This window comes from Lissotriton helveticus, chromosome 1_2, assembly GCF_964261635.1.
Source record: "Lissotriton helveticus chromosome 1_2, aLisHel1.1, whole genome shotgun sequence".
NCBI lineage: Eukaryota > Metazoa > Chordata > Amphibia > Caudata > Salamandridae > Lissotriton > Lissotriton helveticus.
The window spans coordinates 5,222,562-5,241,913 of NC_136058.1; the positions used below are offsets into that span (position 1 = coordinate 5,222,562).

Sequence of the window (19,352 nt, forward strand, 5' to 3'; positions counted from 1 at the left end):
CCCTCATTGACAAAAAGACTTCCTCCATAGACTTTAATCTGACCCTCTTCTAAAAGTTATATCACTCTACAAAAAAAATGCTTATTTTCCCATTCACCTTAATGGGATCGCCTGGCTTCTTCCCTATTTTAGATTCAACTGGTTGACAGGTATATAATGGTTAGGCCTGCTGTCTGTCGCTGCCACGCCCCATGCCACAATTCTACAACTGTTACTGTCCTGCACTCCTTATTTGTCCTACCTTGTTCCCTGTTTCCTCCTTGGCCTTTTACAGTGTCCATTCCAGGTCCCACCATGACTACTGCACCACCTCCTGCCCATTTCTTCATTCTTCTCTCTCTTACTTCGCTCACCTACCCAATTGCCATCCTCCCCACTCCCTCTTCTGTGTGCCAACATGCCTCACCATGGCAAGGAGAGTCATATTCCAGCTAATTGTACTCCATTTTTTATCACACTAATAATGAATAATAATTATTAGTGTAATAAAAAAAGAAAACAAGGCAAGTGGAGCTCCAACCAATGTGCATTTTGCCACATTTGAAGGCAGGGGTTGCAAAGGCAGTGCCATGGGTCGCAAGGGGGAAGCCGAGGTCACCACTCCAACCACTGGCAACCCCTAAATGATGTCCATGGTCAATCGATGCAATCAGCATGGCTTCCTGACATGAGCTGAGTAGAAACAACACATTTGGTCAGTGTGAGTAGGTAGTAAATGTTTATGGGATGTGGACTCTCCCTGTTAATGTATTTCATCTTTTCTTCCAGCTCCCTGCACTCCAGCGAATGTCAATATTCTGCAAGGTTGTGAGCCCGACTCAGCGATGGTCACGTGGGAGTTCACAGTGGGTGCTGTGTTGTACATCGTGGATGCCGTAGGAAGTGACGGACTTCACCACAACTGCGAATCTGCTGACCTCAGCTGCTCGCTCACGGATTTATCTTGCGGGGAAGTGTACTCCCTCTCTATGATCGCAACAAACAACTTATGCAACAGCACGTCAACCCCTGTGCAACAGTTTCAGACAGGTAACAACGTCTGAGTCACCGGTCTACTTTGGCATACTGTGGCAGTTCCAATGAACAGGAGTCACACCTGTAGGCAACGCAAATTCAGAGTAGCAAAAGGAAAGTTAATTGTTCCTTACAAGATGTATTATATGTCCCAAGCTGCCCTTAGATTCTTTTGTTTTTCCTCAGTGTAATAACTTTCTCACTCTGGGTACAGAGAATGTATGCATTGCTTTCAGCCCTTGGAGGTAGCTGTTGAACACCCGGAAAACTAATGGCAAAAGACAATACAAAAAGCAGAATAAACAACATGTGCAAAAAAGCAATTAACAAATGCAAGGGTTAGAGAGATTTTTGGGATAGGGTTTAGGTGATATTTTGGGGTTAGGGTTAAAGTAAGGTATGGTGTGAGGCACCTTCTAAGGTAAGGTGTCTGGCATATAGTAATAGTAGGGGTAAGGCACTGGGATAAGAGTTAAGTTGGGGAATGAGTTATTGTTAGAATTGGGGTTAGAGTTAAGGTTTGGGTTAGGGATGGGGTTAAAGTTAGGATATTTTAAGGGACTGGATCAGGATTAGGGTTAGAGTATGGACGCTTTAAGTGATGGTGTAAGATGTTGGTGAGGAGAATGGTGACACTGAGGACAGTACTGGGATATGGCGGTCCCCCTTAAAATGGCAGAGACAGCATGGTGTAAGAATAAAAATGTTAGGCGTAAGGAAAGAGTAACAGTTAAGGTTAATGCATGCCTATGTGCAGTTCACAAATGCAGTGTTTTTTAACTTCACATGTTTACATTTTCCTTAGATATACAATGCAACCACAACTTTATTTTCTTACCTCTACATATTTTGCATTCTTGTCTTTTTGCATGTACATTATAATTAAGAATGAAAACATGAAGCTTCTTTAATGTTTGTTTGAGACTTCCGAAGTCTAGAGTCATAGGTCCAACTAATATTCATTTTCTCAAACATTCATTATACTATGTCCGAAGTGGTTGCCACCCTGGTTCTAGCAGTCGCTTTAGTGCTTTTAGTGTACATGTACAGTGCTACTCTGTGTTGCTTCACACAAACGAGCTGTTTTCATGTTAATAAATTTGAGCTGAGAAATCCTGAAGAAATGTAGAGCATAATAATAAAAACAACAATGGCAATAGCAGCAGCACCCACAACTACAACAACAATAATAATAATAATAACAAGAATAGTTTTATTAATATTAGTTTAGGTTTATTATTATTAGCAGTGGTAGTAGTAGTGTTATAGCAACATGTTTTTTACATAGCATATATATGGGAAGGAATCTTTGGAGACAATCTCCTTTTTCTATGTCATTTCAGTGTCATCATTTCAAAACTTTGCCCCCTATTAGGCCCAGGAAGTGCCTGGAAAATGCCTATCTTGCTAATTACTTCACTGCTTCTAGTCCCTGCAGCATAAGAGCTGTTTCTTTGTTTTGTTTTGAGCATTGTCCTGTGTGAAAGCTGATTTCCATGTCTTCTGGTTCTAATTCAGAGAATGATCCAGGCCCCAAGTCTCCTTTTTAAAGAATGGGGAGCATGTGTTATGTCATGTTATGTTATGTTATGCAGATTTGTAGAGCACACTATCACTCGGGAAGGTATCCTGGCTCTTAGAAGGTGTGGATTTAGCAGCACCTAGGTCCTAATGGGACTACTCAAAAATCCAGTTCTTCACCTTCTTGAGGAATTCAAAAAGTGAGGAGGAGGCTCTTATATGTAGCGACAGGCCATTCCACCCATTAGTTGCGATGCAAGAGAAGGCTCGACCACCAGATTTGGTTTTCCATATTCATGGAAAACCAGATCCAGTTCGACTGATATATTATTTACTTCCTGCAAGTATGTTTTTGCCTGCTACATACATCAACATGTGGTTCATGGAAGCCACTGACTTTTTAATAAGTCCTTTTTGGTTGTATGTAATTTATTCAATTTCCACCACTTTGGCCTTCTAAGAAATTGGAGCCACTACATCTACTGACCACTTCATACATGTGATACATTTTAAATGTATTTAACCACTAAATGGAGCCCGCTACATCAAATCTACATCTACATCGACCCAAACGCCAATGCTATCTATAATGCTACCTCTTTTGCTAATTCTGACTGTAGCTTTCCACTTTAGCCCAATACTACTGCTACATCTAATTCCAACCCAACCCTGACACTAACCATCACCCCAACTGCCCCTTAAGGTTTGGATAAACCAAGCCATAGTATACTATTCTTAAACCCAACTTGTACCCCTAAAGAAAAGCAGAAGGGATTAATCAAACTTGAAACAAGCAGTTTTTCTGCCACTGCCATGTTGCTTTGCAAACCTCTGAACTCTGGTTTTCCTTTGCAGACCTGTGCTTTTATGTATATATATATACTTAATGTTGCAGGCTCAGGTCACTTATCAATTAGCTACATCGTAATGTTTATTTCACATCACTTTTACAGAAAGTTGGTTTAAGTAAACATAGGGGAGTGCGTGATATAGTGAGTGAGCACAAGAGAAATGAGAGAGTCAGTGTGAGATTGAGCAGGAGTCATTGAATGAGATATTAACTTAACAGTAAATGAGTGGAGTAAGACAGAGTGAGAAAATAATAGGAAATGAAAACTTCTCTGAGCATAAGAGAGACAGAGAATGATATGGGAGTGATAGTGGGAAAATGGAGAGTGAGTGTTACTCTATGTCATAGCTTGAATACATGAGAAAGAGAGGCAAAGCTAATGTGATTTACTGAAAGTAAGTCAAAGCATGTGAATAAATATCATATAATCAAATCATAAATTTGACATTTTACTCTATCACTAAACGTAACCCTAGACCCACCCTAATTCATTTTGTTACCCTAAGCCTAACCTACCCTTAGAGGTGCCCCATTTCAGCTGACCTAATAGAAACAGAATTTGGGTGGTTACCATAAACAGGGCAAATTTGATTGAAATAAACAAAAGACTTGGAGGTCATTGCCATACTCCAAGGAAAGTGTAGTAGAACCTGTTTAGGAACTGTTTTCCACTGATATCTCAAACTGTTGTGATGGACCTATAAGCGAAATTCCCCACAATAAGATTTGCGTTCTCACTGAAATCTGTCTCCGAATTATTGGGCTTATAGTCATGCAAAAATTGGATCCTGTGGAAGCTCAGCCCATTGTCTATCGTAAAAAAAGATGAATATTTTACATACTTCGAACTTTTGAACAGTAAGTGTCAATTTGCCAGGCTTGGCAAGTCTATTTTCATGGACATAACAAGGTGTTGTCACTGCTGGCAAAATTGGTACTACCAATGCTGGTATTGAGATTTGTTTTTCTTTTTTTCTGGTATAATTCCATTGACTCCGTTTAGTATATTTGCTGCATGTTATGATATAAAACTGTTGGATGTTGAATTCATGATCAAGGTGGTTATTCTTTTATGCTCTTATTTTGTTTGAAGTATAATGACTTCTTGTTGAACGGTCTTCTATAATATGGTCCTTATCCACGTAGGCCTACGATCTTGTTTGACTTTTTGTCTCTCAGAATGGCCAGTTTACACATCACCACTCTACTCAAATGCCTGATTAAGTTGGATTTGAACTCCTTCAAAATACTTGACCTACATAATACTAAATCTTCTGTGAAAAAAATTAAACATACATTTATAAGAGAATATCCTAAAACTCTGACCACAGACCAGTAGTACAGCAGTCATAGGGGAAGCTCAAAACTTATACTATCTTCTCTCACAACACTGCACTCTGGGAATTTTCATAAAAGGTTTCTGTGTCTTGAATATTCCTTAAGGCCGAAAGAAACCTATACTTTCCATCACTTCTTTTACCATATCACTTTCTTACTCCATCTACAATAAAAGGAAGACAGTTATCCAGTCCACGGATGACAATTTAACTCTATTTGATTGTCACTCTCTACACTTCCCTGTGCTGGGAGGATGCTGTCCTTTCTGCCCCCCCTGCCACATCTTACTATCTATGACCACCAACTCTGACAATGATCAACTTCTCTTAATATCCTCTATAAACCAGAAAAGGATACTTCCCTCATCAGCCCTCTTTGTTATCACAATCCCTAATTACCCTATAGTCTCTTCTACTATCCGCCCGGCTTCGTCTGCCTCCTTACGGGGCCTTTTATTCCTGCCTATTTTTCTACAACCTATTACTAATGTAAAGTGAAATCAGCCAATTAAACTCCAACTTCCTTTAGATTTGAGGACCCCATACCCAAATCCACAACATTCACCAAGTTCTTTGAACAAAAAGTCATATTCATTGATCTTTCACTGACTCACCTCACAGAATATAAGGACTATCAGCCTGATTCATCAAGGGGCCGTTTTGCGAGCCCCTAATAGCGATTCATAGCGAATCGCTATTAAGGACTTGCAAAACGGTATTCATGTAGGAATTGCTAAATAAATAGCGATTCCTACATATTCCTTATTTGCGAGTAGCAATTTGCTACTCGCAAATAAGGAATAACTCCCCATTCATTCCTATGGGCCAAAAGGCCCATAGGAATGAATGGGGAGTATCCCTTATTTGCGAGTAGCAATTTGCTACTCGAAAATAAGATAGCGATTTAAAGGGTGCCAGGGGTGTCCAAAGGACACCCTGTAGCACCCCTTAAATGCACATTTGAACAGGTGTTGCGCACACACATGTCCAAAGGACATGTGTGTGTGTAACATGCAAAAGAAAAAAATGCACTTAAGTGCTTTTTACACTATTTTCGCAATTTACCACCAAGTCAGACTTGGTGGTAAATTGCGACCAAATATTGCAATTTCGCAATTTCTAATTGGTTGATGAATTGCATTTAAGGAATCTCTATTAGAGATTCCTTAAATCCAATTCCTCGCAAATATGCGAATTCTTAAATAGCGATTTTTGCATTTCGGATGATGAATCCCAAATGCAAAAATTGCACTCGCAAAAGGCAAGATTCTGAGAATCTTGCCCTTTGCGAGTGCAATTTAGCTTGATGAATCAGGCTGTTAAAACTCAAATCTAAAGCCAAGACAAAAAGAATTACGTTTGGCCCTCTTTCATAAAATGTTCCCTAATAAATCATAGCTAAAGTTAAGCCTTCAAATTATCTCATTTACCCTGTTCAGGGGATTATTGATAGTGGCCTGGTCTTCCATCTTTAATATTGTATTAAATGAATGAACTTCTCTCTGTCCCAAAGAGTACTCCCAAGTTGCCTTAAAATGTGTCAGGTCACATCCCTACTGAAGAAGCCATCTGTGGAATCAGGATAATACCCCTACTCCTTTCAAACTTTACCTAGAGCCTATTTGTTTTTGACTCAAGAGCACAGGGATCTGATATCTTCAGAATACAGAAGACAAACACAGGTGTATTTTAAGTTACCTCACCCAAGGATTTTTGACTCTAGAAGGTGTAGTTTCTCCTGATCCAACCCTCTCTTTTGAACCTTACCAATACATACTTTTTTAGACATGTGTGATGTTCTGGATTCTAAACCCCCAATTATCAATATAGCTAAATCCTAAGTCTTCATCATGGACAAAAAGAATCAATCTGCAATTCGCATATCAATAAGATGACCAAAAATGTATGCTTTCAGCTAACACTTCTGTGGTGTTCTTGCACATATGTACGTATGTATGTATGTGTGTGTGTATGTATGTATATGTGTGTGTTTTTATGTTTGTATGTATTTGGTATTTTTTTGGCATGAACGTAGCCAAAAGGCAAAAGGCAGAGAAGTGCTGCGCATCGTCAAAGTTCAGCATAGAGTCAATGAGCGACAGGAGATGGAGATGCTTTGTGGAACTGTCAATCAATTGTGATAAAGGTTCTTTAAAAAAGGCTCACTTCAAGCATTTTCAATATTGTGGCAGCATTGGGGTGGTCCTGATGGATTTGGGGATGTTGTTCAAGATCATGGGTGGATAGATGAAAAGGCATACTGCCTTTTTTTGTTTTCACACTTCTTAATCTGCAGTCTGATGGTGTCCTGGCTGCAGGTCTGCTGAGAACCACCAGAAATGGTGAGCTTGTGTGCAAAATAAGTGGGATACTGGTTGTAATGGCTTTCTAAATGATACAGCTTGTTTTGAAGATGGCGAGGGCTATAAGATCAACCAATGGAATTTCATCAAGAGTGTGTGATGTGATTATATTTCTTCAGGCCCTTGATGCCGTGTAGCTTACTTTACAATGTGTTCCTTGATGGTGAGGTTGATGTCCAGAGTGAATCAAGCGAGTTGGCAGTCAGTGAAAGTTGGGGTTTGAAGCTCTCAAGGTTCATGATATTAAACCAGTGTTGCACATTTTCTTATTTGTTGTTCTGGACAAATATTAGAAATTCTGTCTTCCACGGGTTAAGCTTCAGGTAGGCTCTGAACATCCATGGTTAAATGATGTGCAGGAAGTGTTGTAGGCATTGGGTGTCTGATGAAGAGGATACTTTCAAGTAGAGTTGCATATCATTAGTCTATCGGTGATTCTTAAAGCTGTTTTCTGTGACAAGAACACAAGTGACTCCATGTGGAGGTTGAAGATGACAGGGGATAGTATGGAGTCTTGCATGGGATCTGGAGGTGCCCATGTGAGCAAACTGTGCCAAGGTGGGAAAAGAATCAGTGAAGGACAGAGTCAACAAATTCCATTTGAGACTTAGTGGTCTGTATGATGGTTGAATGGTCAATGGTGTTGAAGACAGCTGAGCAATCTAGCACTATGAGGAGGCAAGGTTCATCATCTTCTGTGTCAAAAGAATATTGCAATCTTTCAGAAGGGCATTGTTTTTGATGTGTAAGGTGGTAGTTTACATGCTGCAGTGGGATCTGAAGCCAAAGTGGTAGTTTGGCAGGAGATGATTATCATGAAAGTGATCTTGAAAATGAATATAGACTGCTTTTATGAATGATCGTGCCAATGAATGGTAGGTGAGTGATGAGCCAGTAGTTTCTGAGGTCTTCAGGATCTAATACAGGTTCCTTTAGGAGTGGGAGGATCTGGCCTGTCTTGAGAGCTTCTGGGAAGATGCCATGAGTGAGAGATGAACTGACAGAGGTGAGTAGGGTGCAAGAGTAGGCCCAGAAGGACCTTTGATGGAGGACAAATGTAACACAAAACCTTTGTCTGACATGGCTTTTGAGTAAGTTGAATATGTCTGCGAGATCTGTGAGTGATAGGGATTTGAGGCTGACCATAGTGGGATTGTATGAGAAGGGGAGGGAATAAGAGATGAAGTATGCTTGGTGTTGTTGCTTCTTCCTTATTCCTTCGCCGATGAAGAGGTTGATGGCATTGCACTTTTCTGTGGCGTGAGGAACAGGGTAGTGTGACAGGGGGTTGATGCAGTTCTTGATTGTCTTAATAAGCATTCTGCTTCTGTTGTGATGTCAGTGATTGACTTTAGAGCTCTCTCTTCGGACCAGCCTTTGAAAAATACATCAAAATCCCTTTAAGGCTGTTGTGCAATGGCTTATTCTGTCATTGTGCAAAAAAGAGTGCCCATATGTCATATGTATTTTTAATGCTGCAGTCGTTTGCTTTGGACAGCCTCTACAAGACCACCTATATTATTTAGAAAGTCCTACACACCACCTTGCAGATGTTCCAGCTTCTACACTTAAGGGGAACTCAGATGGCTTTGTAGTACAGGAACTCTGCTCCTATAACCTCATCTTTCAAGAACCAAGGTATATTGGCTCAGTCATTTTCTGGCTGTGCACTCAGAATTTGAAACTCTGTCCCTCTAAGGCTTTGCACTACTGCCTCAATAGGTACCTTCAAGAAGGAGTTGAAACTAATTTTCTTCTTTAAAAAAAACCTTCATGAGCTGTACTTAATTTATCCTTTTCTCCTTTTTTGACTCCCTTCCCTCTTAGCGTTTTCTTCCTCCTCCTCCTTACTTGTCTTCTTCTTCTTCCCTCAGCTACTTTCTCCTGACCTCCTCTTTTAATAGCAACCTCTTCAATTCCCTCCATAGTCCCTTTGAAACTCCTGATGTACACAGTCTGTCTGATACTCACCAGTTTGCAGTGCATTTGTTGTCTTTATTGATTTCACCTGTCACTTCTTCAATCATTGTAAAGCACTCATATACCAACAGGGCACGCTTGTGCTATATAAATCTATAGAAATAAAGGAACCTACCCTAACCCTCTTGTAACTCACCACTCAATACATTGTTACCAGTAAAATATTATGCTATGGTTAGGTCCATGTCAATATCAGCCTGAATCTGGATTTTGTTAATAATGTCCTATTCCAGAGACTTCTTCTTCATTGAATTGCCCTACTTCAGAAAAACCCTAATAATCTGCAGCCTATTCATTAGCATAAACCAGGGATGTCAGAGGGCCTGACTCACACAAAAGTCAGAATTATGCTTGTGCAGTTTCCCAACCCTTCTGCGTATGGATTTCTGACTTTTTGGAATTTACAAACTTTTTCCAGGATGCTACAGGAAAGCTGCAACTGTCACAGGGTTGAAGGCATTCAGTTGCAAAAACTTGTGTAAATTCCATTCCTCATATCAAAACATACACACATATATGATGCATGAGAACATATGGAACGAGCATAATGCTTGACCTACACTCCACCACTTTTAAAGTTCATTTTTCCTTTCCACTTTGAAGAGATGCTTTACTTTTGTCCCTCATCCAAGTATTTCTCTGACCTTTGTAAGGCTATGAATGGGTCAAAAACATGTTTGTGAGGTTCACTGCTGAGGGGCTGATTTTGTTGCTGGGGAGCTGCCGGCGCTCCTAAATGAACAATGCAAAACAAATAGCTTTAAAGCATACTTTTTAAAACAATTGGTTTGCATTGTTTGTCAAGGAAAGTCCGGTAGCCAGTCCGGCCCTGGGCGCTCGGCAGTCCAATGTGCACCCAGGACAGGAATATGCCTTATTGTAATAAATATGGTGCATTTCTGCCCTTTCCCTGTAACGCAGCGCAGCATGGTGACTTTCTGTGTTGCATTACAGTTACATTAAAAATGGCCCTTATTTAAACGCCCTGGGCACCACTTGATAAGAATTCAAGACAGCTAGAATGGTCATGGACAATTGACGTAAGAACGCAGAAGGGTACGATACATAGAAAATTTGCTCTGTCTGTAGATAAAAACGTAAAGTAATATCAGTCGGTAGAATGTTTCTCATCACTTTGTGGTGTTCCTTTCCCCCCCAGTGCCGTGCGCTCCCAGTTACATCCGAAGTGACCTCGACTGCAATCACAATAAGCTCCTGGTGACGTGGCAGCAGGGACTCGGAAACCTGACGTACATAGCGGAAGCGCATGATTCGGAAGGCAACACGGCCTTTGTCACGACCGACAACTATTACTGTGAAATCACGGACATTAACTGCGGAGCCACGTACAGCGTCCGCGTGACGGCCTCCAACGCGGCCTGCACCGGTCCTGCCAACGAGACCCTGCCCTTCAACACAGGTGAGTCCTTACTGCGTGCCACGACAGTGTGCAACATGCGGGGTAACATTTTGGAGACGGAATTGCTCCAGGCGACCTATATCACAGCGAGACTCATTTAGGAAAGCACACACCATTTGTGCCACTTTGTTATTGAATATTAGGCCTGGTTTTTGGAAATGTATCCTGTGCAGAAATAAGCAACACGAATGTTCTTTCATAAACCTTTAAAAAAGTATTTTTTATCTTCCTACAATGTGTATGTTGCCAGTTCATTATTTTCATTCTTTTGATGACTGTGAAAGAAATGTCAAAAGGTCGAACCTGATAGTTTTTGAAACATGTATCAGTTATAGACAGGTAGAGGTTGTGACTTCGTTCTTGAAGTCGTTAATGTTCTAATACTTCTTTTTGTCTTCCAAACTTTTCCAATTTGTTTCTGTTATCAAATAGTTTGAATTCATTTGTATGGGCATTTACAAAGCGTATATAATCACGTAAGTTTTAATTCAGAATTACATTTACCTCGAGACAATTTGTGGTCAGAACATGTCTATAATCAATGGCATTTATGCGCTAGTTAAAAGCATATTCTCCTGCTCAATGCTAGAAGTTCACATTAAAACGCCATGCTGCATGAGATGAATCGATTACATTTTGATTTCTTTAAAAAAACAACTACAAGCGGATCCAACACGTCTGCAGCATCACTCCTTCCAAAGACAAAAAATATTTTCCAGTCAATTTAATTTGATTTTCACCTTCTGACACCCAGATGATAATAGCTTGGTAGCCTACACATTGCAAAAAAATGTGGGGGTCTCTTGATGATAAGCTAGTTTCCAAAACCCAAGTCTGTAAGGTCATCTCATCTTGTGTTTTTTCTCCTTGGAGTTCTTAGAAATATTCTCCCCTTTCTTCCTTTCAGACTACATAGAAACATCCTTTAGGCGATTGCGGGCGCCATCGGTCCTATTTCAAAGATCTCTGGCAGCGCCCATCTGGACTATTTCAAAGCCCTGTACCTGGGCCTACCGAATGCTACATTGTAACAATTGCAACTTGGCCAGTTCTCTATAGCACAGCTCCTTAAGAGTGCTACTTGGGAGAGGTAGGAGATACTCCCCAAAGAAGAGAGGACCACCCACGCGTTGGATGGACTTGGTTGACAAAGAACTGTTTAAGAATTCTGTAACGGTACCCTTTTAAATGAGAAACCTAAATCAAGTGAGGCCATACTGTGAACCCAATGGGACTATGTGGAGACTGTACATCAGACTCTTTCAAGGACTGACCCAGATTTTTGAGCGCAGTCTTTGTTTTTAGAGCAGACACATCCACCGGAGACTCCAATCTGAGCAGCCTCCCCTTCAAGTGCCGGGATTGCTAAACTCTTGAAATCTAGAGAAAGATGCAAGGAATAGCAGGCCCTAATTCTGAAATCACAGTGATCCTCGATTCCTGAAATAGTCTCTTTGGTGGAGAAGAAGCACAAATCATCTGAAGACACCAAGGATCAATGCTAGCATATATTAGTTCTACTACTTACTCATATTGTAGCCAAAATTAATATATTGACACAAGTCGAAAATGCACTTTACACATTCTAATGCGTCTTAAGAATGTCTCAAGCAAGTGGGAGTAAATTAAACTACCTTTTGGACACCCAGATAAATAAGAAGACCCAAAAGGGCCAGATAATAGTTTAGCATGAGTTTCAAGTTGTGAACATCAAGTCTGACATGATTGTCTTACCAGGACCATGAGTTACAATACAGTAGAGACAGTGATGAAGTGAAAGGAACATGCATAAATGATCTGGAGAAAGCCTGATCTAGGCTGGAGGTTTTTGAATCATGCAATTAAAAGACTGAAGGAGTAGAAAATAGTGTGGAGGCAATTGAAGAAAGGCTTGGGATTGCGCCTGACTGACATTAGTGGCCAGATGAGTGTTAGTTTCTTGAAAGTGAATGAAGAAGTGACAGAGGTCCTGATTATTTGAGAAAACGACCTTTTTTGAGCCCAAGGAGAAGAGAGAGAAAGGAGAGCTAACAGCTTAGTTCTTATAACTGACTAGCCTGTGGCTGCAAATTCACCCAGATATCCATCAAACTCGGGATTTCTGGAAAATTCAGCATACCTCTCTCTGTCTCACCCTCCTTTATGACTTCCCTTCTTTGCAATTGAGGGCGATGAGTCCTTAGTTCCACATATGTAAGATTAAAAGGTCTGTGTAATCTCTTCCGTGGTCTACAGAGAGGATACAGTTGGCAGCCCCATTCTGTTTACAAAACTCTCACAAGGTGTGTTCAGAGATCACACTTAACACAGATGCCAAGCCCTCATGCCATGTGTGATACCTTCAACTGCGTGTGATGTTTAAGCCACCACCACTTTCGGCTTTTCATCGCAGGACTGGTAGTTACTATTTTGCCAATGTAGGTTTTCACCTGGAAGTCTCTGCTGCCGAAGTGCTGGTTGTTAACAAGTCAGGTATGACTAATGGTCTTGCGTCAGATAAGTTCACTTGTCGGCTATGAAAGTGCCACAGCTCCATTCTCCATGTTAACACATAGACGCACAGCTCCTCTCTTGATAAGTGCTAACGAGCCTCCTGTAAAGGCCTCTCTTCCCATACATCCCAAGCACCCTCTTTTCACTGATCTTTGAAACTTCTGCATTTTGTAGAGTTTTGAATCCACCCTTGTTGGAAATTTCATGTACAACACATAAACACAAGACAGCGTCTCATTAGCCATGGTTGGTTAAGCGGTCCTGTGGAGTTATGCGATTCTGAGATTGCTGTGTTATCTTTAGAATTATGGATTCCTGCATGAACTACCAAATGCTGCATAATTTGCATATTTTACCAAAAATTATTGTTTCTATCTCAAACCGATCAAAAATTACTAAATAAACCCTTTGTATTAATAGTTGTTAAAATGACAAACTAACAAAATAATATTTGCTACCCATTGTGCTGCATTTTACTGCATAATTTACTTGCATTCACCGCCTAATTTTTTAACCCTACAACATAATTTGGTTCTTCACTCCAAGGACCCAGCTCGTAAGCAGTCTGACTACAGTGCCAATTCATGAAATCCGCAAGTAACAATTTGCCTCGTAATGAAATACGGGATTAGGCAAACATATGTCCAGAATCCAAATTTAAAGTGCTCCATATTGCGCAAATGCCATAGCCAGCTAACAATGATTTTTTTTTCTATTTGTCTAACAGTGCCCTGCGCTCCTACAAACGTGCAAGCCATTCCAGACTGCTTAAATGGGACAGTCTCGGTGGCATGGACCCTCAGCATGGGAACCGGGGTCAACATGTATGTGGCAACTCTTGAGTCGGGCAGTCAATACTCAGGCTCCTGCCAATCTCTTGACGATAACTGTACAATACCTGGCGTCCCATGCGGCATTCCGCTCACAATCTATGTTGTCGCCGTTGGCGATCAATGCCAAAGCCTACGAAGCCAAGAGGTTTACCTCCCCCCAGGTACGTTCTTTAATTTAGTGCCCTGAAGAAAATCATCTGATAAAAGGCCCTTTGATTCAAGTTAACCGGGAAGCATAGCATACAATGTGAGGGAATGCGATGATGTCTTGTGTTGTGCTGTGTTAATTGGGCTTGTAAAGGGTGCTAACGGGAGTGATGTGAGGGGAGTGTGGGGGGGTGGGGGGCGGGGGTACAAGGAACTAACAACCAATAGAACAAGAACGTTTTTAGTTTTTCCTCCAGAAAGCTATCTGGGCCCGTTTGTACTCGCCCTCCAAGGCCTATTGTATTGTGAAAAGGACTGTATATTTATTGGAGCTAAGTTATGGAAAGAGTTAAAGAATGCATGGTCACCTGCTGCCTGTGATAACACGGTACCTGCCTCCTGACAGCAACCTTTCAATGTCTCTGTTCTTAAGGACAGATAGCGTGGAACGATCAGTGGTAATAAGAAAAAAAATGGCAGACTGGAACAATGAAGGTATATGTATCACATACCATGCAACTGCAGTAATGTCTCACAGTACTTCCCCTAATCCATATATATTTTTAAACTACTTTATTTAAAGTTTTTCAAGGCCAAGAAAGATAATCATTGAACACATAACGAGGCATGAGTACAAGAAAACCATAGTCTTATATAATCAACATGCATTTGCATTAAACATGGATGGTGTTTGTTTATTGGCGGACTGCTTGGTTTTTCTAACTGAAGGTTTTCTCCCAGAGTTGTATCTACAACTAATGCCCTCAAATTCCTAACAAATAATCTTATATTCAGGCTGGTTAGTTCAGGGACTCATAAAAGTTTGAAAGGGAGACCATATCTTTTCATACTGAGACATTTTATCTCCGTGAGGGGTTCATCGCATGGATATGCGACACCTTGATCTACCATAACACCATTGTCGGCAAGTCAGGTCCTCTCCATCAATAAGCCCCAACAGTAAATGAGTCAGTAGTTAAGGAGGCGGGATACAGTTCCTCCTCACCCACTAAGCCAACCAGAACTATCTGGTCTGGGGTGGGGGTCATTGGTAATTTAATGTTAGTATTGTCTTTGATGATCTGAGCACCTGTTTAAAAAACGATTGAATTTGTGGGGAATCCCATAACATTTGGATATATGTCCCTTATGAGTCATATCACCTACAACACATGTGTGAACCACCATACATTGTCTTCAGATGGACAGAGTTAAATACCATTTCTGCATGCTCTTCAATTTTTCACCCTATATTGAAGACAACTAGAGCATTTTACCACCCTCTGCCAAATCGAAGTTATTCATGTTTTTATTCATTTGTTTAATTTTTCTACAAGAAGGAAGGTATCCAAATGGATATTAGAGCATTTTACATCAAAGGGAAGACGCGGGCAAATATGTGTTACAATATGATATAATATAAGTAAAGCACGTATTTACTTTAAAAAAGGTGTCAAGAAGCAGTGGTGTGTTATTTAGGGATATTTGTTTGAGTAGACATTCATGATCTTAATAATAATATCCAAGTTACTTTTAGTGGAGGGTCAGACATAAGCAATGAGACAGAGGGCATTTTGAAAGAAGAATACAAGATCTTTTAAAATAGGGCCAACTCATTAGCTGGTGTGTCACGTTTGTTCCTTATGAAAATAGTATGTCTTGCTGTGACCATTTCTCTCAATAATACAAGTTCACTTTTCTCCCTTATTGTTCCTGCATAGTTCCCTGCATTCCACAAAACGTAAGTGTGCATCTGGTGTGTGGAGCAAGCACTACAGAAATATCCTGGGGCACTTCCGCAGGAGCAGTTGAGTATCAGGCCACAGTGGTTGCCACCAGCGGACAACTTCACTCCTGCAGCACATCGAACACAACATGCTCCATCAATGCGCTAGAATGTGGTTATCAGTACAAGGTCGCGGTCGCTGCAGTGCATGATATGTGCATAAGTGCAGCCAGCCCACCACAAGATTTTCAGACTGGTAAGTTAAAACAAACTGGGAGTCAGCTAGCTAGCATGAAGATAAAGTTAGCATCAAGGGGATCACTATGGTCATATCAATTTTTGGACTACATTACAAATTGCACCTTATTTGTTTAGTTTACATCAGAATCACTGGAATTATGTGAGTCTAAGACCCTGGCATTTTCTGCTTAATTACGGATTTGTCGAATTTGTCACATAACTTATCATCCGCTGCATCGTTTGCAGATTTTAACAAAAATAAATTGGTTGTGGCTCAAACGGATCAACGTTACTGAAAATATAGCTACAGGTATTGACACTGAGTGGAAGGCCCTTTGCAACGGTTTAATGGTCAAATTTTACTTGCATATTGATGTATTTGGGTATTAAACTGGTACTGATGTAATTAAACCTTTTCCCAGGCAACATTATTATTTCTAAAAAAAACTACAAAATGATAATTGAATACTATCAGAAAAAGTCTACATTACACCGTATACTTTACCTCTACTTGCTGCATATTTTAGTCAACCTTGACACATAATTTGGTTCTCCTCTGTTGCATTATTACAGTAGCCCTACTTATAATTGATCAGGCAAATGATGGATAGTCTTAAAAAAAAAAATGCCAGAGTCTCCCAATCCGCTTAGTCCTTCTCACTTTTGAAAAACGTATAAATGCAAGGTAACAGATGTTTGTCTTTGCTGGCGGTAATGTACTGTCCTAATAATGATGCTTTAAATCCTTAGCTCCCTGCACCCCGGTGGACATAGTCATCGTTGTCGAGGATACAGTCAACACCACCACGCTGTCCTGGTCTGCGTCTACAGGAGCGACTCATTACGTTGCATCAGTCGCTGGTCCTGATGGAACAGTCCATTCTTGCAATTCAACAAGCACTTCTTGCAGCATCACAGACCTCCAGTGCGGCCTCACTTTCAGTGCTGCAGTCACAGCCCACGACGACACCTGCCACAGTGCCGCCAGTGTCACAAAGCAATTTCAGACAGGTAGGTATGACAAGAAGCGCAGGTATGTTGTTAATAGCTCACCATCCCTTTAGTGTCACTGAAAAACAAAGAAGATCTCCGGATCACTTTTATCCCTCTGTCTTCATTGTTGATCTCTAATTCACAATAGAGTGCCAATGTGCACTTCCACAACAGGTCAAAGTCTGTTATATGCGGTTATAACCGAAAGGTCACAGGTTTTTATTCTGTTAAGGCCAGCTCAGCGTTCCATCCTTTCCGAGGAAGATAATATGTGCATGATTCAGATGATAAAAGTAAAGATTTCCAGTTCTTTTGTAAAATGTTTTTATTTTTAAATAGTGTACAGTCCTTTTTATAAATATCTCTTCTGAACACTTCACGTCATCAATTGTCATGTATTAGGGGCATGTTTGCAATTAATAGAGAGTTTTTTTCAGAACAAAGCTGTCCCTATGACACTGAAAATTTAAACCAGGAGAGGCTTAATGAAGCAACGGACGTAGTGTTGTAGTTTTTTTTACCAAATTCACGAGGTGGCACCTGGAAGGCTGTCCCAGTTGCTGCTTTCCAGGCTTAACCCTTGGAAAGGTTTATGAATTTCTTTTCTACTTTGCCACTGGTCTTTTAAAAAAGCTGACTTTTACAGGTACAACAGTACACTGTTAAAATCCAGAGTGTTGGTACATATTTTTTCACCCTTTTTATCTCTAAATGGAAAATATTTTTCTCTGTGGAGTAACCTCTTGCCCTACAACCTCTTGCCGCTGGGCAGTGTTCTGTTCCGACCCACTCTGTAAAGGGATGTATTCCATTCTTTGGCAGGGTCAAGCTTCTGGCTGTTTGCATGGTGGGAAACAATTAATTGTGAGGGAAATAGATGGATGGCAAAAAGCTAACCCTTTGTGTCTCTTCACATTTCAAGGTTAAAAAGGTTAAAAAGGCCACAAAATATCCTTTTCTGAACTCTTACATGGGATTTACTTTCAGTATATCGACAAAGCTTAGTGAAATAATGCACATGAGTACAATGATTTATGAAACCATGGTCATCTTTTCTAATGTCCTAAACTCCCACATGTAGCCATTAGCAAGTGAAAGTAGGCTAGTAAATGGGCCCAAATATTATTGATCCCAGGCTTTCGTCTGTTTCATTGAGATGAGTTTCTTACGTTCTTTCCACCTTTTTTCTCTCTCCACCATGCAGTTCCTTGTACCCCAATGCCCATACGGGTACAACTTGACTCCAACTCCGACACTGTCCAGCTGTCCTGGGATCCATCTCCTGGTGCTGTGAATTATGCCGCAGTAGTAACCGGAGCAAGTGGGGATGTGTTCTCATGCAATGCCACAACTCTAAACTGCAGTATTAGTGGTCTTCTATGTGGTGAGACGTACTATGCAACCCTCACAGCCATTGGTGCTTCACACAACAGCGATACGAGTGCTCCTGTCGCTTTCGAAACCGGTAAGCAACAAAAAATCTGTGATGGGTTTATGTAGTAGTTAATTCTGCATGGTTTCCTAATTAAGCACTGGGAAGTTATGACAATTTTGTTTCTATATATAATCATGAAGAACAATTGAATACGTAAATATCAGAATTATGGCACAGGAATAGTTATCTGATTATACGTTTTTATGAGTTTATTTTGAAAGTTCAATCTACATATTAGCCAGTAAAGAGGAAAGGGTGAAGAGCATACCCTGCCTCTGCCTCCACTTCTAGACCCTCCAGTGAAGTTTCCAAAAACAGAGAATTGTAAAGCTCTGTCTAGACTTGGAAACTTTTCCCCTTCGCCAACCACCCTAACTTTGGACTTGGTAACATTTCAATTGCTTGAAACTGGATTTACAGTTGCACACCATAGATCCATCAGGGTGGGAAACAACATTTGCAAGGGGTGACCACAACACACCCCTTTCAAATTTGGATTCGCAATCCTGTTCTAAACCCCTTTCCTGTTTAAGAAAGAATTTTCGATACTGGTGAATTGATTTTATAAATTAAAAAATGCTTCCTAACCTAGCACAAACCTTCTAATTTAGCGAATTAGATGGTTTGCAACCATTAAAACATTACATCCACGTGGAACATAATTGCTTGTCGTAAATCAATTGACGTCCCTTGGTGCAGGTGAGCATACCTTAACACAGAGTCTAACAGAAGTGACTGCCGTATCTGAGGTGTAACTGAAAAGTCTTCAGTACAGCTGTGTTTTCCCAGTGCTCTAAAGGAATGTTGTACCATACATGTATTTACCAAGAATCTGTATTTGCCATTTATGGTGAAATGAGCTTTGACATTTTTAACTGGCTACGCCTTGCGCCATTAGCCAATGTAAATTTGTTATTACACTTGATATCGATACAATAGCTTTGTGCCTATGAACCGTGACGGTCCTGTTTGGAATTTCTTGAAGACATTACATTCATTC

General features: G+C 40.5%; 1 protein-coding gene across 1 annotated transcript in view; it reads left to right on the top strand.

Annotated features, from left to right (window-relative positions):
- Positions 1-19,352, top strand: part of LOC144797641 (uncharacterized) — a 353,681-nt gene that overhangs the window by 54,632 nt on the left and 279,697 nt on the right. Inside the window, exons 8-13 of the mRNA XM_078668345.1 lie at positions 769-1,029; positions 10,225-10,485; positions 13,706-13,972; positions 15,680-15,940; positions 16,675-16,935; positions 18,122-18,382. Of these exons, the coding sequence (XP_078524471.1) occupies positions 769-1,029; positions 10,225-10,485; positions 13,706-13,972; positions 15,680-15,940; positions 16,675-16,935; positions 18,122-18,382 (1,572 nt within the window). The remainder of the gene's footprint in view (positions 1-768; positions 1,030-10,224; positions 10,486-13,705; positions 13,973-15,679; positions 15,941-16,674; positions 16,936-18,121; positions 18,383-19,352) is intronic.